This window comes from Heptranchias perlo, chromosome 2 (genome assembly GCF_035084215.1).
Source record: "Heptranchias perlo isolate sHepPer1 chromosome 2, sHepPer1.hap1, whole genome shotgun sequence".
Classification (NCBI taxonomy): domain Eukaryota; kingdom Metazoa; phylum Chordata; class Chondrichthyes; order Hexanchiformes; family Hexanchidae; genus Heptranchias; species Heptranchias perlo.
Genome location: NC_090326.1, coordinates 162,349,652 through 162,376,422, shown reverse-complemented (window position 1 = coordinate 162,376,422; position 26,771 = coordinate 162,349,652). Strand labels below are relative to the sequence as shown.

The following is a 26,771-nucleotide window of genomic DNA, read 5'->3' as shown; positions in this document are numbered from 1 at the left end:
TGGTTTTCTTTAAACAGAAATATTTGAAGGCGGTGTGAAATGAGATCGGTTTGGATAAAAATACCCTTCAGCCTGTTTGATCTCATCCATCCAAAATGTCAACCCTGCCATTTCCCCATTATAAAATCCAGCTGTTTCTTAAATTAGCTCATTGCCCGGACCTCAACCATCCTTCTTTACAGCTGTTGGTCACTCTGTGTAAAGAAGACATCTGTCCTAAATTTGCCTTTCACAGCCAATAACATGAGCCGCCTTATTACTGCTGGCCAGCCCTATCCACAAGTGTTGCTCGAGTTTAAATAAATCTCCGTAAGGTTCCCTCTAAGAGGTCTCTCTTTGAAGCTGAATTTATCAAGTCGTTCCTTGATATACGAACTGTATTGTCAGGCAGATATCCAAGCATCAAGTACTACTTGATGTTTTCGGACTGAACAGTTTTTTGTAGTGCGTCAATTCGCAATGATTGGCAGCTGTGGGGTGAGATTTCCTGCAGCCACTGCGGTAGGATGCACCAACCGACTGCAGGTAGGGGGTAACCCAGGTGTTTACTCTTGTTGTCCAGCTGCTTTGAATCAATTAACTACTGCGGATGGGAGCCAGTTCATTTCTATTTCTATGGAGAGATGGAAAGTTTTTCCTATTTCTAGATTTGAGTATTAAACTAATAAGTATTGTAATAGGTACAGCACAGGAGGAGGCCATTCAGCCCATCGTGCTTGTGCCGGCTCTTTGAAAGAGCTGTCTAATTAGTTCCATTTCCCTGCTCTGTCCCCATAGCCCTGTAAATTTTTTCCCTTCATGTATTTATCCAATTCCCTTTTGAAAGTTACTATTGAATCTGCTTCCACCGCCCTTTCAGGCAGCGCATTCCAGAACATAACAACTTGCTGCGTAAAAAAAAATGTTTCCTCATGTCACCTTTAGTTCTTTTGTCGATCACCTTAAATCTGTGTCCTCTGGTTACTGACTCTTCTGCCACTGGAAACAGTTTCTCCTTATTTATCCTATCAAAACCGTTCATGATTTCGAACACCTCTATTAAATCTCCTCTTAACCTTCCCTGTTCTAAGGCGAACAACCCCAGCTTCTCCAGTCTCTTCACATAACTGAAGTCCCTCATCCCTGGCACCATTCTAGTAAATCTCTTCTGCACCCTCTCTAAGACCTTGACATCCTTCCTAAAGTGTGGTGCCCAGAATTGAACACAGTACTCCAGCACTGACCTAACCAGTGTTTTATAAAGATTTAGCATAACTTCCTTGCTTTTGTACTCTATGCCTCTATTAATAAATTGTAAACAATTAATAAAGCCCAGGATCCCATTTGCTTTTTTAACAGCATTCTCAACTTGTCCTGCCACCTTTAAAGATTTGTGTATGTTCACCCCCAGGTCTCTCTGCTCCTGTACCCCCTTTTAAAATTGTACCATTTGGTTTATATTGCCTCTCCTCATTCTTCCTACCAAAATGTATTACTTCATACTTCTCTGCGTTAAATTACATCTGCCATGTGTCTTTCATTTATTAGCCCATACTTTTCCAAGTGCCAGATTATTGTCTCTAAAAGTTTCCCTGCCACCGACCGACGTTAGGCTGACTGGCCTGTAATTGCCAGTCTTGAGCAAGATTGAGAAAGGATATTATTCAGGTCTTTTAAATGTAGCAAGGCACTGATAACATGACTATCAACTAGTTATTAAACTAACGAACACAAGTACAAAATGCCCTCATTTACAAATCCCTCCACTGCCTCACCCCTTCCTACCTGCATGATCTCCTCCAACCAAGTGTCCCAGCCTGTGCCTTTCACTCCTCTGACTCTGGTTTACTGTTTGTACCTTGCTCCCTCTGCTCTGCCATCAGTGGTCCATCTTTTAGTCACTATGCCAATGCCCTCTGAAACTCTTCCTCCAAATCACTCTGCCCTGCCACTTCATTCAAAAGCCTCATAGTTTGTCTTCGGGCTTTAGGTCCTGACCCCCCCACCCCCCCAATTGCTTACCGTCTTCTTTCTCATTGATTGCCTTGAGATGTTCTTGTACATGGAGATCCTGTACAAATGTAAGTTGGCTATTATTGGGACTTTTGATTTCAACATATGTCATTGGCCACCCTCCAGTACCTCACCCAAGGGTCTCCATCCTTCATGTGCGAGCCATGAGACCGAGTGTCAGTAGCTGAGCTTGATCCTCCCTCTCCTCACCTGATGTCCGCACACGTGAACTTTCAGCAGGCGTTAATCGGATAATGATCAGGAGCGGGAATCCTGGCCATTTCCCCGTGGCCCCCCACCCCCCCCCAATATTCTAGAGGTACTAAGGCCGATTGTAGCATTTGACTGCTGCCTCAGCTAAGATCAGCCAATTCATCATAGAGTGAGGATCGAACCTGGGACCTCCCTGGTCTATGCGCGGTACTTTGTAAGAATGCAAAAGGGAGCGACGACTTGTGGAGCACTGAGTACCAATGTAAAATAAACATTCCGTGTAGAAAAATGTGATAGAAGGCAAGGAAATTGGATTTTAGCGTGCTGAAACATTTGTTAGTACCCAGCAAAACCGAACAATAGGATGTCACGTGTTCGGTATTTTAGGAACATAGGGACAAGTGTAGGCCATTCAGCCCCTCGAGCCTGTCCGCCATTCAATTAGATCATGGCTGATCTGCATCTTGACTCCATCTACCCGCCTTGGTTCTGTAACCCTTAATACCCTTGCTTAACAAAAATCTCCCAATCTCAGTTTAGAAATTTTCAATTGACCCCCAGCCTCATCCGCTTTTTGAGGGAAAGTGTTCCAGATTTCTACTACCCTTTGTGTGAAGAAATGCTTCCTGATATCACCTCTGAACGCCTAGCTCTAATTTTAAGGTTATGCCGCTTTGTATATTTTCTATATCTGTCTGTGGGTGCCAGACTGAATCAGTGCTACGATTTAAAGCATTACGCTGGCTGTGGCACTCAGAACGTCAGGGTCTATCGGTGCTGAAAGTGCCAGACGGCAGGCGATGTCTTCCATCGAGGGACATAAGATCAGGCTGAGACCTGGTTCAAGTAATCCAGGATAGGCTGTGTAGCTTCTAGTTGGCCTATTCTTGATTACTTGCACTAGGGGGCAGTCACAGTGCACAGGATGGAGCCTGAAGGCCGAAGAACATATTGATTGCGTGAAGCATGAGTTGAGTTCCGAATTCTTGACATGAAGAACATTGAGTTTTTAAAAGTGATCAGAACCTAATCTTTTTTTTCCACCCCCAAAAAAGTTATGTTTTACTTTCCCTTTAAGGAAAGAAAACACAATGTATTTAAGAAATGGAGCATTCTAACTACTATTGGACTTTACTTGGGACTGCCGAATGTTAGAATATGGATTAATATTCACCCCAATTCAGCATAGAGTGAGGATCGAACCTGGGACCTCCCTGGTCTATGTGCGGTACTTTGTAAGAATGCCAAAGGGAGAGACGACTTGTGGAGCACTGAGTACCAATGAAAAATAAACATTCCGTGTCGAAAAATGTGATCGAAGGCAAGGAAATTGGATTTTAGCGTGCTGAAACATTTGTTAGTACCCAGCAAAACCAAGCAATAGGATGCCACATGTTTGGTATTTTAGGAACATAGGGACAAGTGTAGGCCATTCGGCCACTGTGGGGTGGGGGAGGAGGGAGGAGGTTTCCTCTGTGCTATGTGTAACTAAACTATAAACAGAATACTTACAATGAGGAATGTTGGACAGTTAACTAGACCCAAACCTCTGGACTGCCTGGATGTACGGATCCAAACCTCTCGTGATTCCAGTGCTGTGCGACGCCCGTGTTGTGGAGTGCAGCATTGATCATTTTTCAGTACTCGCCTTTAAAATCAGTATTGGATCCTGAAAAATAAAAGACTGGGGCTTTTAAATGCACCTGTATACATGAAAATCCTTCACCTTTTTTAACAGAGGTATATTTTATAGAATCGTAGAATTTTACAGCACCGACAAGGCATTCGGCCCATTTTGCCTCTGCCAGCTCTCTGAAAGAGCTATCCACTTTGTCCCTTTCCCTGAACCATTTCAATTTTTTCATTCTCAAATATTTATCCATTCCCCTTTTAAAAGCTATTATGGATTCTGCTTCTGCCAAGGTCTCTGATTGGACCTATCCGAACAACCCTCTGTAAAATAAATAATTCTAACCTCTTTGTTCCCACTCACCCATTGCTCCTGTCCTTGCTAACCTGCAAGGCTCCTGGTCCCCCAATGCCTCCGATTTACAATTCTTCCCCGTACTCTCTGCTCCTCCACTCTGGGCTCTTGTGCATCCCCCCCCTTCACCCCACCATGGGTGGCCGTGCTTTCAGCCATCTGCGCCATGCTCCTGATTTCACTCCCTAAATCCCTCCGTGTCTCCACCTCCCCTTTAATATCTTCCTTAAAACAAATGTAAGGAATCTTAAAACACCAGGTTATAGTTGGACTATAACCTGGTGTTGTAAGATTCCTTACATTTGTCCACCCCAGTCCATCACCGGCATCTCCACATCATTCCTTAAAACACATCTCTTTGATCAAGCTTTTAGTCATCCCGCCCATAGAATCATAGAAAGTTACGGCACAGAAGGAGGCCATTCGGCCCATCGTGTCCGTGCTGGCCGAAAAAAAGCTACCAGCTTAATCCCACTTTCCAACACTTGGTCCGTAGCCCTGTAGGTTAGATGTGCACATCTAAGTACTTTTTAAATGAGTTGAGGGTTTCTGCCTCTACCACCCTTTCAGGCAGTGGGTTCCAGACTCCCAACACCCTCTGGGGGAAAAAATTTCTCCTCAGCTCCTGTCTAATCCTTCTACCAATTACTTTAAATCTATGCCCCCTGGTTACTGACCCCTCTGCAAAGGGAAATAGGTCCTCCTTATCCACTCTATCTAGTTGCATCATAATTTTATACATCTCAATAAAATCTCCCCTCAGCCTCTTTTGTTCCAAAGAAAACAACCCCAGCCTATCCAATCTTTCCTCACAGCTAAAATTCTCCAGCCCTGGCAACATCCTCGTAAATCTCCTCTGTACCCTCTCTAGTGCAATCACATCTTCCCTGTAATGTGGTGACCAGAACTGACCCATCACCTCCTTTAGCTCGGCATCCAATTTTTGTCTGATTACACCGCTTTGAAGCACCTTCGGATGCCCTTTTCAGTTAAAGGCACTATATAAATGCAAGTTGTAGTTGTTACTTACCTTATCAAAACCCCTCATAGTTTGAACAACTCTATTAGACCTTCTCTTAATCTTCTTTGTTCTGTTGAAAAGAGACCCGAGTTTTTCTCGTCTGTCCTTATAACAAAAGCCTCTGAGCCTTGGTATTATTTTATTGGATTTCTTCTCTGCCCTCTCCGTGGCCTTGACATCTTTCCTAAAGTAGGGTGCCCAAAACTGGACAGGTTGGCGTCTCCCTTAATATAGTGGATGGAATTTTATTCATAAGCTAATACTTGTGGCTTAATTTTGTGGCCTAAACTAATAAAACACTAATGATGCTGAAAGTAATGCCTGTCTCAGCATTAAACTTCGATGAAACTTTTATGAACCTTACCAGTTTTGCTGGTGGGGACGTTACATAATACAGTGAAACCTGTATAAACGGACGCTTCCAAAAAATGGACACTTATTGAGAGACCCAAATAACTTGGATGGTTAAAATGTACAAGAGGCACTCTGAAACCACGGACACTCGCAAATTACGCACTACGGACAGCCTTCGATGCACCGAGCCCTTTTACTACTTAAAACACGGGACACAGCCTGTCGCAACGATGCTGTACCTGCAGCTTACACTGAGTCGGGATCACAGGCGCTTGCTTCCTTTCTGCCACCAAATTCTCACGAGGTCGGTGTATGCCGGTCAGCGCAAGGCGGCAGCAGGTTTTGTGGAAGAAATGGCTTTTGTGGAATGGGGAGCTCTTTACCCAGCATCCATAGCAGCAGAGAAACTGCCCTATCTCTGGGATTGAATGACTACACGGCTCTATCCCAGGGATAGAGCGGTTTCTCTGCCGCTATGGATGCTGGGTAAAGAACTCCCCATTCTACTGAACTTTTTGTTTACAGTGCATACAATGACGATTTTGACAATAAGGACACCTGCAAAAAAAGGACAGTTAATGCCAGTCCCTAAGATGTCTGTAATTTACAGGTTTCGCTGTCTAAGCAGTAAAAGGAAACTTCTTAGGCGATCACCATAGTGATAATTACCACGGGATGATTTCTTGCTACTTAGTTTTTTAAAAATAAAATGCAGGTTACAGGGTGACTGTATTACCCTGGTTTAATCTCTGGGTGTGCTGGGGGGGAAGGGGGAATCTACTTGGGCTGTGGCCACCTCTTCATATTGCTGTAAATGCTTTTGGCCTGTTCATAGAATGACTGCAGACATTTCCATATCTCCGCCTATTATATTTTATTAAGATATCAGCCCTCCTTTGAAATCTTCATTACCATGGACCTACCGAGCTAGTTACCATTCTTCTTTCATTAATTCACACCTTGCATGCCATTGGATGGTAACCTGGCTTGATAGGCTCTGGGGAAATCATTTATTGAGTAAAGTGTCAGCCGTGGCTCATTGAGTATCTCTGAGTCAGAAGGTTGTGTGTTCAAGTCCCGCTCCAGAGACTTGAGGACGTAATCTAGGCTGACAATTCAATGCAGTACCGAGGGAGTGCTGCACTGTTGGAGGTGCCGTCTTTTGGACGAGATGTTAAACTGAGGTCCCGTCTGCCCCCTTAGGTGGACGTAAAAGATCCCATGGCACTACTAAGAAGAAAATCCAGGAGCGTTATCCTGGAGATCTGGCCAAAATTTATCCCTCAACCAACAACATTAAAAACAGATCATCTGGTCATTATCTCATTGCTGTTTTTGGGGACCTTACTATACACAAATCTTTTACATTACAGCAGTGACCACATAGAATCATAGAAAGTTATGGCACAGAAGCAGGCCATTCGGCCCATCGTGTCTGCTGGCCGAAAAAGAGCTATCCAGCTTAATCCCACTTTCCAGCGCTTGGTCTGTAGCCCTGTAGGTTATGGCACTTCAAGTGCACATCCAAGTACTTTTTAAATGAGTTGAGGGTTTCTGCCTCTACCACCCTTTCAGGCAGTGAGTTCCAGACCCCCACCACCCTCTGGGTGAAAAAGTTTTTCCTCAGCTCCCCTCTAATCCTTCTACCAATTACTTTAAATCTATGCCCCCTGGTCACTGACCTCTCTGCTAAAGGAAAAAGGTCCTCCCTATCCACTCTATCTAGTCCTGTCATAATTTTATACACCTCACTAAAATCTCCCCTCAGTCTCCTTTGTTCCAAAGAAAACAACTCAGCCTATCCAATCTTTTCTTATAGCTAAAATTCTCCAGTCCTGGCAACATCCTCGTAAATCTCCTCTGTGCCCTCTCTAGTGCAGTCGCACCCTTCCTGTAATGTGGTGACCAGAACTGTACGCAGTACTCAAGCTGTGGTCTAACCAATGTTTTATACAGTTCGAGCATAACCTCCCTGCTCTTATATTCTATGCCTACACTTCAAAAAAAAAGTACTTAATTGGCTGTAAAACACTTTGGGAGATCCTGAGGTCGTGAGAAGTGTCTTTCTCACGAAAGTTTGGAACGTAGTTACCACCCTCTACAGGAGTAGGTTAGATTCAACAGAGTACCACGTTCTTTATTTTTTGCCACCTATGTCTGGGTTTTGTGATTCTTTTTCGGATGTTCAGTGTCGCCACCAGATGGTGAACCTCCAAAAAATATAGTTCGAGGCTCACTCTTTCAGGCCAAGCATAGAAGAGCAAAGCTGCGTCTTTAGGTTATTTGCAGCATCAGTCGCCAGTTATATACTCCCTAGACAGATTTATGGAGAGTCAAATAAAGCAGGCAAAAACAAAGTGAAGTGTGCAATACATCAAATCAAACTTAAGTTTCTCCACCGTTGGGTCAGCATGTCAGCACCAACATCTGTCAAAGGCTTTAAATACTGTCCAAGATACAGTAGTGCATTCTCAGTCACCGACACTCATCATGATTGTATAAAATACTTGTTGCCTAATCGTGACATTGCGACTTGCCAAATGTGCTTTTGCTTCACAAAACGCAAGGAGCGGTTGCATTATTTTCTGACAAGATAGACGAGTGCAGCAAGCCGAAGACATAGGAACAGGAGTAGGCCATTCAGCCCCTCGTGCCTGCTTCCCCCATTTGATAAGATCATGGCTGATCTGTGATCTAACTCCATATACCCGCCTTTGGCCCATATCCCTTAATACCTTTGGTTGCCAAAAAGCTATCTATCTCAGATTTAAATTTAGCAATTGAGCTATATCAATTGCCGTTTGCGGAAGAGAGTTCCAAACTTCTACCACCCTTTGTGACGTGTAGCAATGCATCAGAGAACATGCATCAAAACACTGGCACTGCAGTGTGCTGAGGACTAGACTTCAGTGAACTCCATGTGACTGGTCTTTCTTGGACCAACTTAACTTGAAGTGAGCTCGGTTTTGTACTCTCCTTATTGAGTAACCTACCTCCAGCTGCACGTGTAGGCTTCCTGTCCACACCGTTTCATTGGGAGCTCCTTCCTGTGAGATAATCCAGAAACTTCCATTGAGGCTTCTGGAAAACATAGGGGGAATCTAGCATTGTTTCCCAAATGGTAAGTCAGGGAATCACAGACTGATCTGACTCACTGTGGAAGCCATCAGTACTTGGAATCAATAAGGATATACTTCTATCCATAAGGATATACTTCTATCCATAAGGATAGAAGTATGACCCCAAGGTGGACCCCACCTCCGGATTTTGCACCAGTTGGTGGTTTTCATGCAATTCCTCATCCATCCAACTAGACCCTCAAACCAGCAGAAACCCAGGGGTTCACTTCAGAATGTCCCCATCTACTTACTGGGATCAAGAAAAAGATTCCGCAAGCAAAGATAGCGAAAGAAAAAAGACTTGCATTTATACAGCGCCTTTCCCAACCTCAGGACGTCCCAAAGCGCTTTACAGCCAATGAAGTGCTTTAGAACTGTAGTCACTGTTGTAATGTGGGAAACATGACAGCCAATTTGCACAGCAAGGTCCCACAAACAGCAATGTAATAATGACCAGATAATCTGTTTCTAAAGTGATGTTGGTTGAGGGGAGAATTCCCCTGCTCTTCTTTGAAATAGTGCCATGGGATCTTTTATGTCCACCTGAGAGAGTAAATGGGGCTTCGGTTTAACGTCTCATCCGAAAGACAGCACCTCCGACAGTGCAGCGCTCCCTCAGTACTGCACTGGAGCGTCTGCCTAGATTATGTCCTCAAGTCTCTGGAATGGGACTTGAACCCTTGACCTTCTGATTCAGAGGCGAGAGTGTAACTGAAACATTTAACACAGGATGTGTCCAAATCTTAAATTTGCTAGCTTCAAAGGTCCTGACCCCAAAGTGGACCCCTCCTCCGGATTTTACACAGACAACAGTTGGTGGTTTTCATGCAATTCCTCATGCTCACATTCCTATAGACCATGGACCACAAAGGCCTGGGCCAACTTCTGAAAATTATCACTATTTAACCCTAAAGCAGACTGAATAAACAGAGGCCATGCCATTCAGCGGAACCCTTGTTTACTATGCCAGCTACAGATTCGACTGTTATACACGAGAGCCTCTCGTGCCGTGGTAAATCCACCGCCCATTAGATGGACCTTGAGCCTCCCAGTCAACATTCCAAACACATTGATGCTTCGGCCAAGGAATTTACCAACGAGGGCCTAATCGGGTTAGGATGGCATGCTACCAGGGACAATGGGGGAAGGTTTTGTTCACCATAGGGCCGCACTGCTCCAGGCAGTTGATAAAAGCAGTCACGTTATTTTCCAAAGTCACTTGCTGCTTCTGACCGAAGGGTAAGAGGATGACTAGGGAAAAAATAGGGCCCATTAGGGACAAAAATGGCAATCTGTGTGTGGAGCCGGCAGATGTAGGAGGGGTTCTAAATGAATTTTTTGCATCTGTTTTCACTATGGAGAAGGACGACGTAGACATAGAAATACGGCAGGGGGACTGTGATATACTCGAACATATTAACATCGAGCGGGAGGAGGTATTGGCGGTTTTAGCAGGCCTAAAAATGGATAAATCCCCAGGCCCGGACGAAATGTATCCCAGGCTACTGTGTGAGGCAAAGGAGGAGATTGCGGGGGCTCTGACACATATATTCAGAACCTCTCTGGCCACAGGGGATGTGCCAGAGGACTGGAGAACCGCTAATGTAATACCATTATTCAAGAAGGGGAGTAGGGAAAAACCGGGGAACTACAGGCCAGTGAGCCTAACATCAGTGGTAGGAAAATTATTGGAAAAAATTCTGAAGGACAAAATTAGTCTCCACTTGGAGAAGCAAGGATTAATCAGGGATAGTCAACATGGCTTTGTCAAGGGAAGATCATGTCTGACTAATTTGATTGAATTTTTTGAGGGGGTGACTAGGCGTGTGGATGAGGGTAACGCAGTGGATTTGGTATACATGGATTTCAGTAAGGCCTTCGATAAAGTCCCCCACAGGAGACTGGTCAAGAAGGTACGAGCCCATGGAATCCAGGGCTGGAGCGCTTCAGCTATGAAGAGAGACTGGGAAGATTGGGTTTGTTTTCCTTGGAGCAGAGGAGGCTGAGGGGGGACATGATTGAGGTGTACAAAATTATGAGGGGCACAGATAGGATGGATACTAAGGAGCTTTTTCCCTTCGTTGAGGGTTCTATAACAAGGGGACATAGATTCAAGGTAAAAGGCGGGAGGTTTAGAGGGGATTTGAGAAAGAACTTTTTCACCCAGAGGGTGGTTGGAGTCTGGAACTCACTGCCTGAAAGGGTTGTGGAGGCAGGAACCCTCACAACATTCAAGAAGCATTTGGATGAGCACTTGAAATGCCATAGCATACAAGGCTACGGACCAAATGCTGGAATATGGGATTAGAGTAGACAGGGCTTGATGGCCGGCGCGGACACGATGGGCCGAAGGGCCTCTATCCGTGCTCTATGACTAAGTGCACCCCCGATCCAGGCCCGGAGCTCTGCGGTGAGGTCCAGACAGCTGCGTTTTGCGCCACTCTGGTGAAAACTACAACAGGATCTATTGTGACTACCTTCTGACAGGGGAAAAAAAATTGTTTTTAAGAGACAGGCAGAAGAACTGTTGGAATATTAAGTAATAACAGCTGAATATGTGAGCTAGGATTGGGTGACTTTTATCAACAGGGTTCCCTTTAGGAGCTTCCCTTGCTCAACTGACATATTGGCAAAGCTTGGTTCAGTGGCTAGCATTCCCTACAGTGACTCTTTGCTTTCAATTAACATCCACACCCAGAAGCTCCTGCTAGGTCTCTTGCCATGGACCCAATATTCCTGTCCCACTTGGGACCTGGGTAGGGGCCACCACAGAATGTTGTGGTTGTGTGGGAAAATGTTACTGCAGAGACATGGGTTGCAGGGACCTGCACTCTCCAATTGACAAGCACCCCTCCAAGATTCAATGCATTGGTGAGATTGGACCTGCTGTGGAGACCTTTAATGGTGAGCTGCATTGTCAGTTGAGATAGACAAACTAATATCAAGAGGGGCAATAGAAAGAATTCACCACCATCGAGAGAGAACAGGTTCCTATTCCAAATAGTTTGACGTCCCCAAAAAAAGACAGACAACTTTGTTTCTTGTTAGATCTAAGGGTTCTGAACTAATTTCTGAAATAGAGAGAGTTCGAAATGGTCACACACCAATTTATTAAGACAGGGGAATAGATAGGTGCTATGGAGCTAAAGGATGTGTTCTTCCATATCACTAACCAGGAGCGTCATGGATCTGAGTAAACAAAAACTTAAGCAATCGCCACATTTGTAGTTTCCAAAGTCTGTTCTTTTCAAGTACATCAGCTGAACCTGCTCAGCCTGTGGTGTCTTTAATAGAGCTCCCCTCTCCTAACAATGAAGACTTGACCAAGTCTAATCCCTGGACCTCATACGGTGGCCACCAAGCGATAACATGCTATGGAGCAATTTCCATTAACAGCCTTCCCTACAGTCAACAGGGCAGGTGGACAATTGAGCAGTCAACTTGGCCTGTCAATCGATTGAAAGTAAGGGTAGCTCCGGAGCACTTCCTGGCCCAATGGGTTTCATAGAGGACAAGCCAGTATGTGAGACCGTACTGCAGCGGTCCACAACATCAACAAGCAGAGGACGGACAACGTTCCTTTCCCTTTCAGGACGAGGTTCTGCTCGTGTCTAGGTCACAAGATTATTCACTCAGCTCAGCATTTAGCTGGGGTACATACCACAGCGACAGACTGTCATCTCACAAGTGGAAAATACATCTGAGGCATTTTTAGGAAAGCGGGAACTCCAGATAACGGTCATTTCCTGTGTTTCTGCTCAAGAACATGTTAGCCTGGAAGTTGGATAGTTTCTCCTTTTCCTGGGCACAAAGGTTTCTTTGAGTTTCTTAGTTTCCCCTGATCTCACAGGTGATTCAAAAGATACATGCAAACCGAGTGATGATTGTACCGATAACCCCTTATTGGCCCTTCAAACTGTGGCCGAGCACCTTGACAATGAGCAGAGGCAGGATCCCACTACCTCACAGCAGGGGTCCTCTCTCAACAGTTGGGGGGGTCAGTATGGCATCTGGACAAGGACACATTACAACCTGAAGCCTGGTTACTGAAAGTCGAAGCCTGTTAGATCATGGTCTCCCATCCCTGGTGCTAGATGTCTTGGTTGGATCAGGATTCCCTATCGAAGGTCAGGGTCTGCTGGTTCGAGTTGGATCAGACTTTAATTTTTAGATTTTGTGGATCATCTATTGATGTTAGCCTTATGCAACTTATTTAGATATTGTACCCAGTTAGGTCTTCACTAGTTTCCATTTGGTACCTTAATTTAATTCTCCACAAGCTAATGTACCAACCACTTGAGTCACTTCAAACCAAATAGGTTCAGGTTCCTTACATAGAAAACTGCAGAGTTTCAGCTCAGTCAGTCAACCGCAACCCCTTGTTGCCCACTGTCTATATTTGATTTGACATTTTGACAGGGCCGACGTTAGGATTCACCAAGATTTCAGAATCAGTGAACTGAATAACACATACGTCCCATCGGGTCTTGCCGGCTCTCTGAAAGAGCTTGAGATTACTTTCCAGTTTTGTTTGGAGAAATAACTTGGCCCATCTTCCATCTGCCACCACAGTAGTTGGAGTGGGAACAATGTTTCCACTGTGTATGTGCATACAGAGTTGCAAGCTATTTTTTAATCTTACAATTTAGCAGTCATAAAATGTTATTTGTTTCCTATGATGGAGGATCCCATAAGAGATATGAGCAGGAGTAGGCCATTCGGCCCCTCGAGCCTGCTCCGCCATTTAATGACATCATGGCTGATCTGATTTTTACCTCAACTCCACTTTCCCGCCCTTTCCCCATATCCTTTGACTCCCTTGCTGATCAAAAATTTGTCTAACTCAGCCTTGAATGTATTCAATGACTCAGCCACCACAGCTTTTTGGGGTAAAGAATTCCAAAGATTCACGACCCTCTGGGAGAAGAAATTCCTCCTCATTTCCGTCTTAAACGGGCGACCCCTTATTCTGAGACTATGCCCCCTAGTTTTAGATTCCCCCATGAGGGGTAACATCCTCTCAGCATCTACCCTACCGAGTCCCCTCAGAATCTTGTATGTTGCAATAAGATCGCCTCTCATTCTTCTAAACTCCAATGAGTAAAGACCCAATGTGTTCAGTCTTTCCTCATAAGACAACCCTTCCATACCCGGAATCAACCTAGTGAACCTTCTCTGAACTGCTTCCAATGCAAGTATGTCCTTAAATAAGGGCACCAGAACTGTACACAGTACTCCAGGTGTGGTCTCACCAGCACCCTGTACAGTTGTAGCATGATTTCCCTGCTTTTATACTCCATCCCCCTAGAAATAAAGGCCAATGTTCCGTTTGCCTTCCGGATTACTTGCTGCACCTGTATGTTGACTTTTTGTGTTTCATGTACGAGGACACCCAGATCCCTCTGTACCGCAGCATTTTGTAGTATTTCTCCATTCAAATAATATTTTGCTTTTTTATTTTTCCTCCCAAAATGGATGACTTCACATTTTCCCACATTATATTCCATCTGCCAAATTTTTGCCCATTCGCTTAACCTGTCAATATCCCTTTGCAGACACTTTGTGTCCTCATCGCAACTTGCTTTACCACCTATCTTTGTATCATCAGCAAATTTGGTGACGACACTCTGTTCCTTCATCCAAGTCATTGATATATATTGTAAATAGTTGAGGCCCCAGCACTGAGCCCTGCAGCACCCCACTAGTTACAGATTGCCATTTTGAAAATGACCCTTTTATTCCGACTCTTTGTTTTCTGTTAGTTAACCAATCCTCTATCCATGCCAGTATACTACCTCCAACACCATGAGCTCTTATTTTGTGCAGTAATCTTTTATGTGGCACCTTATCGAATGCCTTTTGGAAATCCAAATATACTGCATCCATTGGTTCCCCTTTATCCACCCTGCCTGTTACTTCCTCAAAGAACTCTAATAAATTTGTCAGACATGATTTCCCCTTCATAAAACCATGTTGACTCTCCTTAATTGTATTATGAGTCTCCAAATATCCTGCTACTACTTCCTTAATAATGGATTCTAGCATTTTCCCAATGACAGTTGTTAGGCTAACTGGTCTATAGTTACCTGCTTTCTGTCTCACTCCCTTCTTGAATAAGGGTGTTACATTTGCAGTTTTCCAATCCGCTGGGACCTTTCCAGAATCTAGTGAATTCTGGAAGATTACAACCAATGCATCCACTATCTCTGTAGCCACTTCCTTTAAGACCCTCGGGTGCAAGCCATCAGGTCCAGGGGACTTGTCAGCCTTTAGACCCATTAGTTTACCTAGTACTTTTTCTGTAGTGATAGTGATTGTTTTTAGTTCCTCCCCTTTGCCCCTTGATTTTCTACTCTTATTGGTATGTTATTAGTGTCTTCTACTGTGAAGACAGATACAAAATATCTGTTCAATTCCTCTGCCATTTCCTTGTTTTCCATTGTTATTTCCTCAGTCTGATCCTCTAAGGGACCAATGTTTACTTTAGCTACCCTCTTCCTTTTTATATACTTGTAGAAGCTTTTACTGTCAGTTTTTATATTTCTTGCTAGTTTACTCTCATCATTTATTTTCTCCCTCTTTATTATTCTTTTAGTCATCCTTTGCTGGTTTTTAAAGTTTTCCCAATCTTCGGGCTAACCAGTAATCTTTGCCATGTTGTATGCTTTTTCTTTTAACCTGATACCATCCTTGACTTCCTTAGTTAGCCATGGTTGGTTCACCCTTTTTGTGGAGTCTTTCCTCCTCACAGGGATATATTTTTGTTGCGAGTCATAAAATATCTTTTTAAATGTTTGCCACCAAAAAAATAAAACCCAAGGTAAACATTTGACTAAGCAGTAGATAGCCAGATGGATGGTTGAATGCGTCCTATACATCTACACATCATTCGGGGAAGAAGCCCAAGGAACAGGTTGAGTCTTTTTATCTGTTCCACAGCTGCTTCCAGTTGATAGCATATACAAGGTTGCCCCATGGAGCAATTCTCCTACAGTCACTAAACATTACTGTCTAGGTTTAACTTAAACATTCGACATTGCAGTTGCTGCTAAGGTTCCTACGCAGAGACCTTCCCCACTTTAAGTCTGTTTTACCTTGTAATGCTCCTACGATGCTTGAATGATGCAGACAGAATGAGGAACCAAGGCAGGTTGTCCACCTTAAGGTCTTCATTTGTCTTAATGGTGTATGTCCTCCACACTTGATCCAGCCATCCATCCCCAGCTATCCTTGTACCATCTATCCCCACAGAGGAAGTATAATTCGAAGGCAGTTAGTGTTAAGTGGTTGGTTAGTTTCGGTTACCAAAGCTTTTCAGTGGCACATCTCCGGAGGCTTTACATGGCGCAGGGGACAATGTGTGGGATTGCCTGTCCGACTACACTTTTTGCATCTATGCTCAGCACGTGGTTCCTCCAAAACCTGTTGAGCTACACAATATGCTTATGGTGTGTGTAAGATCCATATTCTTTGAAGAATGAAGATGACCTGCCAAGGGAGGTAATGTGTATTTTCTTAGTACTTTCCCCAATACTGTTTGTGGCTCCTGTCTCCCAAAGAGAAGCAACTTTGCAAATATAGTCTGTTTTGGTTAAAAGTGGGTAGCAGCTTCTCCACATTTTATCCATTTATCATGAATGTTGCAACAAATAATACTAGATCCTCTCGTGCACTTTCTTGCCTTCTTGCAATCAGTGGAATGTTTTCCAAAATGTAATAGGTTTGATGCTTCCTTCAGTTTTATTTTGACATAATCTAGTAGAGAGGTGTAATAACAGAATTAATGGAATATGTGTAAGTGTTTGGGCTCTAAACCGTCCCTCTGAGCAGCAGCAGCGTGCATGTGGTACATTGGTGGGAGGCAGGGTCGATCTCATGCACTCTGCCGAGCTCTTAGCCTCTGCCGCTGTGGGGGAGGCATCAAGGGGCAGCTGCTTGGCCACAGTGAGGGACAGGAAACCAGAGGGAAAGTGATGGCCAGGGCGACATGCCAGCAGCTCGCTTTCTCTCGAGCTGTACTGACTGAGACTAGGTGCAGGTGGACTGTCCTGCATCAGTTGTGTGGGGTGACCGGAATGGGGAAAAAGATGGGTAAGAGAGGGTATCATACCCACAAAAGAATCTATTGGACAGTATTTAATTAACAGGAGTGAGTGCAGACAGAAAGTAAGTTTAACATTTTATAGCTTTACAGATAACACATGATCAGTGTGATCTCCTGGACTGGTTTTCTTCACTTTGGGAAATTCCTCTTCAACCCCCCCCCCCCCCAGAGTATTTTTTCCCTTATTGACCCAGGGTTTTTCCTCTGGTTTATTGCCTTTCCCAAGAGATTACATGGCTGTCGGGGGGTGGCGTTTAAGGAAGTGCCTGGTCATTGTGCTCCAGCCATCATGTATGGAGCAGACTTGATAGACAAGCTGGCCTTTTCCTGCCCATCAATTTCGTATATAGGGAAATATTATGATAGCTGTTAAACCAAGGAGCACAGATCTCCTCATGGCTTGGTGGATGAATGCACTGCACGTTGTAGTGCTGATCTCAGCCAGCGCAGTGCAGAGAGTGCCAAATTGAGCTAGGCGAGAGCGGGGAGGGTGTGGCGACGGGGGAAGGGAGGAATTCTAACCCGTGCTGGAAAGTCCACGGGTGCGGATGTTGGTTTGAGGACGCATCGCAGCCAACCCCGATCACTCCCGCAGTCGAATAGCCTGCCGGCTAGGCTCGCGCTTAAAGAATGGAGACCGGGACAAGGTACTGGAGGGCGACTGGGGCCTGGGGAACCTCACTTCAACAAGAGGAAGTGTACCCCAAGAGAGGAGGGAAGAAAGCCGGGAGTGAGGAACTAGGCAGAGGTAAAACAGAATAAAGTTCGTCGAGTCCTTCACCCGAATGTTGTCTGCCTTTTACAGGTTTATGTATTGAAAAGGCCGCACGTCGACCTATTTCTGCAAAAGATGGGGCAGCTCTTTGAATGTGTTCTCTTTACAGCCAGTCTAGCCAAGGTAAGCGTGGAGTGTAACAGAAGTATTGTAACCATCTGTTTTCATTTGTATGAATTAGTCTCTGGGAAACTAATACGTTGGTTAACGTATTTATGAATTTTATAAAAAAAAATTTCCAAAGTTAATTTGTTGCTGTTTTAACCTTTTTTTTTCCACTTGTTTGTTTCTATTCTCCGTGTGTGTGTGTGTTTTTTTTTCTCGCTGTTGTCCGAAGGCTATAGCACGGGTAAGTCCCTCCCCTCCGCCCCATGGCAATACGACTACCTGGGTCCTTGGCTTCGCCCGTGTGGCATTTTCAAGAGCCTTGCGTGTTGCCATGACAGCACTAGAAGTAGTGGATGTTTTTCTCTTTTTAGTAGCGTCTATTCACGGCCACGTAAATAGTTTGCCCAGTCCCATCCGGTGGTTCGCTTCTCTAGAATTGCAGGAGTACAAGAGAGGAAAACACGACTGCTCAGTACGGTGTGCAACTACAAAGCCCGTGCAGTTAGAGAAATACACAACAGCTCGCTTTTTAGTATACTCCCTGCTTCCCAATTCCCCCTCTCCTCCAGTCTCCTGTTTGTATTTTAAATATGTGCACATATCCAGAGATGCCCACGGCGCATTATGTTTGCTGTACAAGGGTAGAATGCCCTGATATTTCACCAGTGAGAGCCATGCTGAGGGTGCACACTGCAACGTAGCTAACCGTAGCTCTGCTGACGCTCCCTGTAGTCTTACCAGTAAATTGCCACTCCGTTTGCGTGCATTTGAGCTTTGTGTCGTGCCGTCCTCACCAGCTTATGACCTAGAGTCCAAAACTAGGGGTCATAAATATAAGACAGTCACTAATAAATCCAGCAGCTTCTTTACCCAGAGAGTGGTTGGAACGTGGAATAGTTGAGGTGAATAGCATAGATGCATTTAAGGGGAAGCTAGATAAGTACGTGAGGGAGAAAGGAATAAAAGGTTGTGTAGATCGGGTGAGATGAAGTAGGGTTGGGAGGAGGCTCGTGTGGAGCATAAACACCGGTATGGACCCATTGGTCCGAAAGGCCTGTTTCTGTGCTGTAAATTGTATGCAAGATGCATCAGCATCATCGTCGTATTATTGAGAGTTACTGTTCACAGCTGTGTCATTCATGTCACCCTACGTAAGCTGTTTCCTGCTTGCCCTTGCCAAAGTAAAACTTGCAGTGTTATGGTACGGGCTGTGCCGTATACCGTCAGGTTCCCCCACCTCTCCCCCCAACGCCTTCATTGCCTTTTCACCGACACTGTGCTACATGCTCCACTAACGTACCTGTTAACTAACATTAGGAAAAGTCCCAAACTTGTTTAAGGTTGGGGAGGGGGGAGGTGGAAACATATTATAACACGGAACAAATGTCAGGCCGTGGACTTGTGGATTTAATAAACTGGGTTCAATCTCTGGTTCTGCTGAAATGTGTTTTTTTTTTCCATTGGTCCTGGGTGTGTGGAGACGCATTCTCCACTGTGCACACAGTGAAGAACCATCCTGAAAATTCACAGGAGGCCTGATTTGAACACGCGAATACTGACGCACTTGGCCATGTCGCAGGATGCTTTCTTTGCTCTTCCCACTAGAGGTCAATGTTGACACCGAGGCTGATGTCATAGACTTCTGCCCTTCAGATATCTGAGACACTTGGTGCTCACAGATTTAATGCTGCGTGTATCACCAGAAGAGAGTCTATAAATATGTAGATCATCTCCAATCCTTTTATTTAATGTTTGTTATGATTTTACAATAGTGAAAACCTGCTTGTTACAGTCTACCTTTTATTATCTGGGCAGAGGAAAACACGGTGATGAAAAGTGGGGGGGGGGGATAAGAACATAAAATCTGGAGCGAGAAAAGGCCATTCAGCTCCCTCCATCCGGAGCCCCCACACACATAATCTACCAGCTGTTGATACCACTACTTTCGGGTCCTTAAAGGAAAGATATGCAGGGCTGTGGGGAAAGAGCAGGGGAGTGGGACTAGTTGGATCGCCCTTTTAAAGAGCCGGCACAGGCAGGATGGTCCGAATGGCCTCCTCCTGTGCTGTAAGATTCTATTCCAACCTCCCTGCAAAAATTAAAAGTCATGTCAGTGTTATTAATATCTCACTATAACCCTCTCCAGCTCCTTTTTTGAAGGTGTCAGTCGACAGCTGCTTTTGGGAGTCTGCTTCACGTGTGCTTCATCTCATTTCTAATCCTGCACAAGGCTTGTGAATTTGATCGAAGAACGTAGTTTTAGAAGCTGAAGGAAACAAAACATTTGGATTCTGTCTCGTATCAACTTATGGAATCCTGTCAACCAATTTACCAATAAGACCAAGCAGGATATTAAAGCCAATTATCTAACAAACTGTGTTTGTTAAAAAGGAAATTTTTTGTTGTTTTTGAAGCAAGCGCACATGTTTCGCAGCTGAACAGTTTAACTCCCCCTGCGACCAGAAACGGGCTCGTTGTGTGGGACACCCTTTTCATCGTGAATGATTTTGAAGAGTGTTGCGTCAGGTCACTCGGATCTAACTTGTTTTTCCTGCCTTCTCGAAGTACGCAGATCCTGTGGCAGACTTGCTGGATCGCTGGGGCGTGTTCAGGGCCAGGCTCTTCAGAGAATCGTGCGTTTTCCACAGAGGAAACTACGTGAAAGATCTCAGTCGGCTAGGGAGGGACTTGAGCAAGGTCATTATAGTGGATAACTCGCCGGCATCCTACATCTTCCATCCTGAAAACGCAGTGAGTACTCCTCTCCGCTCGTTACTAAACGCAGTGAGTACTCCTCTCCGCTCGTTACTAAACGCAGTGAGTACTCCTCTCCGCTCGTTACTAAACGCAGTGAGTACTCCTCTCCGCTCGTTACTAAACGCAGTGAGTACTCCTCTCCGCTCGTTACTAAACGCAGTGAGTACTCCTCTCCGCTCGTTACTAAACGCAGTGAGTACTCCTCTCCGCTCGTTACTAAACGCAGTGAGTACTCCTCTCCGCTCGTTACTAAACGCAGTGAGTACTCCTCTCCGATCGTTACTAAACGCAGTGAGTACTCCTCTCCGCTCGTTACTAAACGCAGTGAGTACTCCTCTCCGCTCGTTACTAAACGCAGTGAGTACTCCTCTCCGCTCGTTACTAAACGCAGTGAGTACTCCTCTCCGCTCGTTACTAAACGCAGTGAGTACTCCTCTCCGCTCGTTACTAAACGCAGTGAGTACTCCTCTCCGCTTGTTACTAAACGCAGTGAGTACTCCTCTCCGCTCGTTACTAAACGCACTTCATGTCCATAAGTTTATCCTTTTTGCAGAGTGCTGAGTCAGTCACGTCCTCCTTCAGCTGCAGCTCAGTGCACCCACAGGAAAACCCCACGGAGGAATTGTTCACGCGGGCCCCCACCTCCCCCAACTTCCTCCTGCTCCTCACCCATCCTCCTCCTGCTCCTCACTACACTTTCAAAAAGTGCAACACCTTTTAAGCTTGGTTTTAAAAACTTAACTCACTTCTGACCATTTCTACCACCTGGAGATCAAACTTCCATCACCGTCATGCCACAATTCCACGTTGGGTCTCCAAGGTGTCGGCTGCAGCCACCGCCTTCGCCCTCTTCGTACGGTACACCTCGGTGGGATTAATTGACCATTGCCTCACCCGCCCATTTGTCGAGCCCACTGTCCATTGGTATTGAGCAGTCGTTATTCCTTTCAGTGCCTCGAACAGTTCTCGACCTGCTCGGCCGCTCTTCAACGCGCCTTCAGGCTAGTTTATTGGCACTTAGGGTAATTTTCATACTATTTTGGAAACCCCATGTAGAACACGCTGATTTTAAAGCCGCACTCTCACTTCTTAACCCCAGGCACCCATCAAAAGATTTGTTTGCTGCATGGCTCTTCCCACCCTCGGGTTTGCAAGTCACAAAAAGTCTTTTGTGAAGGTGTAACGACATGCACAGGATTTTACAGTGTCTGCTCAATGAGTTTGGTTCCGTTTTGTATACGCTTTATTGATTGTGGGCATTCCGAGTTTGCAAACTGTACATTACTGTTGAGCTAGCTGCTTTGAACTCTCCGGTTTGAAGATTATAAATAGAAATCTTTAACTCGGCACGTATTCACCATCATGGTGAGTAACGCCACCTTGAGTTCGCACCATCCTTTTGCACTGCTTCAGTCCACCAAACAAGAGGCCGTCTGCATCATGCAGCCCTCCCCTCTGTGCCGCCCACCAAGGTGGACGAAGGAGCAGCACCATATCAGCTTTGCTGCTTTGGCCTGTGGGTCCCCAAATGGCTCTGGTACCTCAAGTTGCAGTCGCACCATTAACAGAAAGAAAATCAGGGATTTTTGTTTAGCAGGGTTCACCGTCCCAGCTCAAATCTTAGGAACTGGGCCAACGCGGTGAGTTATAGAGAGAGGAAAACATTTTCTTTCTCAAGCAAACTGAGTATAACTCTGGCTGGAAAAGTTGCTGAAAATGAATGGCCCGCCCAAGGAACAGGAGGAGGCCATTCAGCCCCTCCATCCTTTTCCGCCTTCCAGTTAGATCATTGCATATCTGTTAACTCCATCTACCCTATCAAATTCTTTAATCATCTTAACACCTCAATTAGATCACTGCATAATCTTCTTAACTCAAGGGAATATAAGACTAGTCTATACAACCTGCCCTCATAATTTAACTCTTTTAGCCCTGGTATCATTCTGGTGAATCTGCACTGCAGTCACTCTAAGGCCAGTATATCCTTCCTGAGGTGCAGTGCCCAGAACTGAACACACCGTACTCCAGATGGGGTCCAATCAGAGATTTGTACAACTGTAGCATAACCTGGCATTTTCATTTACGATTTTATTTTTAAAAATCACCTCGAGGCTCCTCCGCACCATTCGTAACTGAGCCATCCTAAGTTCGATTTCTGGCCTGTGCGGAATCAGCTAATCACAGTGAGGGTAGGGGTGGGAGGGCTACAGTTTCCCTCAACTTCCCCGGGTTAAGGAGAGGAAGAGAGAAGGAAAAAAAAAATATCAAGGGGTCCCGGTCGCCGTTCTGTGGCACCCGCTGGAAAGTGGATGGACATCAGGCAGGGAGCAGGACAGGGTTCAGCTGCGCTATCAGGGTGCTGGAAGGTGGGATGGCCTGTGCAATCGCATCGCAACAGGAGAGCCAAGGCCTACAGGCAGTGGGCTCAGATTCTTCCACAGCACCTCCCAAACCCACTACCTCCCCCACCTAGAAGGCCATGGGCTGGCTGCAGGCGCATGGGAACACCGTCACCTCCAAGTTCCCCTCCAAGTCGCACACCATCTCGACTCGGAGATATATCTCCGTTCCTTCATCGTTGCTGGATCACAACCTCGTAACTCCCTACCTAACAGCACTGTGGAAGTATCTTCACCACACGGACTGCAGCGGTTCAAGAAGGCGGCTCACCACCACCTTCTCGAGGGCAACCAGGGATGGGCAATAAATGCTGACCTTGCCAGCGACGCCCACGTCCCATGAACGAATAAAAATAAGTCTTTTTCATTTTAAAAAAAAATATCGACACCACTGAGATGGGTGGTCCTGCTTTGTTAAAGTTTTAAGGCAGGTGGAATATCTGCAGCTGACTAATGGAAACGTTTTCTCCCTTCTTGTTAAAACAGGTGCCTGTGCAGTCCTGGTTCGACGACATGTCGGACACGGAGTTGTTTGATCTGATTCCATTCTTTGAAGGACTGAGTAAAGAAGAAGATGTTTACAATCTGCTGCAGAACCTCCGCGGCAGGTAGCGATTGTGCTCCGGGCTTGTCCTCGCGGCAGATTCCTTACGTTCTTCTTGCCCGATTTTTTTTTTTTAAATTTCACCCTCCCCCCCCCCCCCCAACCCCCTCGCAGCATTGCGTGTTTTTTTTTAAAAAGAAAGCTTCCTTCAGTTTCCCCTGCCTCACGCACCTGTGTTTGGATCGGAACTGCAGCTTTTGGAGGAGGAGGAGGAAGGTATCTTCGAACAAGAAGCACTTCAGTAGTTCCTGCCGTTAACTCATGATGGACACGATGATCGACGTCCGTTGAGCTTCTCAAAAAGCCTGACGTCAGAAAGTCGTACATGACCAGACTTCATTTAAAAGAAAGAACTATCATAAAAAACACACACACACACACACACACACACACACACACACATCTCTGATATGGAAATCTGATATGGACTACAGTTTGAGTAGAAAACTTTTCCTTCTTTCTACCTACCAAAAACAAGTATTTGGGCAGTTCTGTGATATTAAGTTTTTTTTCCCTCTTTTTATTTTTTTTTTTGGTTGTTGCTATGCAGACAGTCACACTGATCTACAGTAGCTGACCTGATTCTGTGATCTCTTTTTTGCAGAATGAAGTGCCTTTTTGAAGAAAAAAAAATTGATAATTTTAGAAGAGAAAAAAAAGCTAAAGTTAATTTTTTTGTACACCACATATTCCAGAGATCTTTTATCTTTTAATGACTGTAAGTTTTAAAAACAAAAAAAAAACAAAAATTAATCTTTACGAGCACTGTTATTTATGCTGAACATGTTGAATTATAAGTGCTGGGTACAAGTCTCCAGAGTCATTAAACTTTTAAATTTTGCATCAATTGGCTTAACAATAGTTCATGGGCACGAAATTATTATTTTTTTTAAATTACTATTTTAAATGTAGGGATGGTTTAGGATTACCGATGTCACACTTGTGCACAGCCATTGCAGTATGACTTGATAAGAAACAGATCAGAAGCTGGAGTCATTACAAGTGTCACCAGGTACTTGAGAAATGACGAGGATCTGTCAAACACTGTGATGGATTTTTTTTTCTCTCTTTGCCCCCCTCCCCCGGTCTACGCCATCTTGTTCCCTCTTCACCCACCCCGACCCCCAATCTAAAAAAGAGTTGAGAGACGACAGTGTTTGTCGAAACTCGATACTCTTTCTCATCCGACGCTGGAATGCCACTCTGATGGTTTACCTAAACTCCTCCACATTCAATTTCCACGACTGAACACCGCGACAGGCCGAGGGGATCTCGTCTTGATTCCACTCGCGTGGATCATTACAGGCGGTCTGACGGCGCTAACCACTGGCATTGTGTACAGCGGAGGGGAACGGGAGCGGTAACAGATGGCAGGGGGGAGAGGGGTTCTTGCAAGTGCAGTGTATCGTACAGTGGGGATTTCAGGGCTTTTCAAGATGCAATTTTGCGAATAACAAGAGTGTTGTTTTCTGTTTTATTTCAAACCTTTTCTGCTCTCTCCTTGAAGCAATTGCTACCCAAAGCAAAAAGCCGCTGTGAGGAGAGGGGGAGATTTGTATTGTGATTCTGTTCGTCCGTATTTATGTGTTGCCTCAAACTTTCTGTCTGATTCTAAAGCTTAATAAGTGGCTTCCCTTCTCTCGCTGTCTTTCGCCTGACGTTGGGGGTCCTGTCTGAAAACTGGGCAAACGTGGACTTTTGACTTTCTCACTTAACCATCTGTGAGTATTGAAGCAGTGTCTCAATAGCCTAAAATCTTCCATTGAATTATCAAGAGTGAGCAAGACAAGTGATTTTTTTTTTTTACTTTCCCTCACTCCTTCCCTTTCCTCTCCTCCCTCCTTCCCCTCCACCACTCCCTTTTCCCCTCTCTCCTCCTCCTACTCCCTCCTCCCCTCTCTCCTCCCCCTCTCCCTCCTCCCCCTCTCCCTCCTCCCCCTCTCCATTCCCTCCTCCCCCTCTCCCTCGTCCCCCTCTCCATTCCCTCCTCCCCTCTCTCTTTCCTCCCTCTCTCCTTCCCCTCCTCCCCTCCCTCCTTACCCCCCCTCCTCCCAGACCAGCTCTGATATCCGCTTGAAGATAGATTGTTGGGGACAGGTCAGTGCCGCTGCCCCCGTGCACCTGTCGACCCATTGTCACCTCGGTAAACAAGAATACCTTGCTGGATTTTCACCAGGTGCCAATGTGATTTCTTCTTCATACCAACCTGTACTGGGAACTGAATGTGTGCCTCTATGCGTGCACACACTGCACAGAATGGCCAATTTACAAATTCTCTGTTTTGTTGATATTGGCGAGTCTGTAAAAGTGACTTCCTGTCAGCAAGTTGCCCTGAAATAGATACTGGAGACGATTATTGTGCCCTGCAGCAGTGAAATATCAGCCGGGAGCTGAGCATTTTTTCTATTTAGTCAAGTCACTGACTTTTATTCGGCCATTGGTTGAAGGTCTGTTGTCCTCGGGCATTTGTTTGCTTGCCAGCAAGGCTGTTCTATCATGATGTACTGCTCCTGCTGCCTTTCCTGTTTGTCAACCACAAAGATGGCATCTTGATTTACTTTTAATTTTTTTTAACGCACGGTCAGTAATGTTAGGGGGTTTGGTGGGGGGGGGGGCACTCGGCCAGATTTTCTGACTCTTTCTGGAAAATGTACATGTGTCGGAGGTCAGAGAGGAGGACGGGATGGAGCTTGGGTAGTGATTCCCATATAAGCCGGCCGGCACTCGCTGTCCAAGGCTGGCACGGGAAGAATGGCCGCTTGGGTGAGTAACCGGAGGAGGGGACGGAGCCTTGTGGAATTACTTCCTGGCTCGAGCCGGTGCTTTAAGGAGAGGGGTAAAGGAAGGAAAGGTTGGGGGGGTGGGTGGGCGGGAGAGAGGATTGAAGCGAACAAAACCAGCATGGGGGTAAATTCATCGGTTCTGCGTTCCCAGTGGGGAGAAACCATTGAAGGGAGTGCGGTTTGCAGATGGAACTTTGAGTGCACCCCTTCCTGGGGACACATGACTAATGCCCTTACACAATTATTTTAGAAAGACTATGTTAGCACTGGAGTCAGCGCCATACTGTTTGTCAACTGGAATGTTTCTTTCGTGAGTGTGAAATTCCTGAACGAGCCCATGTTTTAAAGGCACATTTTATTTACGTAGCAGTTAAGATGTATTCTTGTTCCTGGCAGTAACGTTGAATTTCGACGGTAATGGTCTAGGTGATGCAATAGGTTAGAGGACAGTCTGTTCACCTACTGGACCCGAACTCACATCCAGCCCAGGCTGATGGGAAAAGTCTTCCGTCTTTGGTGTCAGGAAATCCTAAGTGAAGTGAGTTAGGGCAGTCTCGT

At 45.3% G+C, this 26,771-nt stretch overlaps 1 protein-coding gene across 4 annotated transcripts in view; it reads left to right on the top strand.

The window, feature by feature from the left end:
* The window catches only part of ctdspla (CTD (carboxy-terminal domain, RNA polymerase II, polypeptide A) small phosphatase-like a), a 169,462-nt gene extending 143,190 nt beyond the window's left edge, over window positions 1-26,272 (top strand). For all 4 annotated transcript variants that reach the window (XM_067968399.1, XM_067968373.1, XM_067968390.1 and 1 more), the window contains 3 exons: window positions 17,593-17,685; window positions 20,236-20,421; window positions 23,313-26,272. In XM_067968399.1, the coding sequence (XP_067824500.1) occupies window positions 17,593-17,685; window positions 20,236-20,421; window positions 23,313-23,438 (405 nt within the window). In that variant the 3' untranslated portion in view covers window positions 23,439-26,272. The remainder of the gene's footprint in view (window positions 1-17,592; window positions 17,686-20,235; window positions 20,422-23,312) is intronic.
* Window positions 26,273-26,771: the final 499 nt, after the last annotated feature.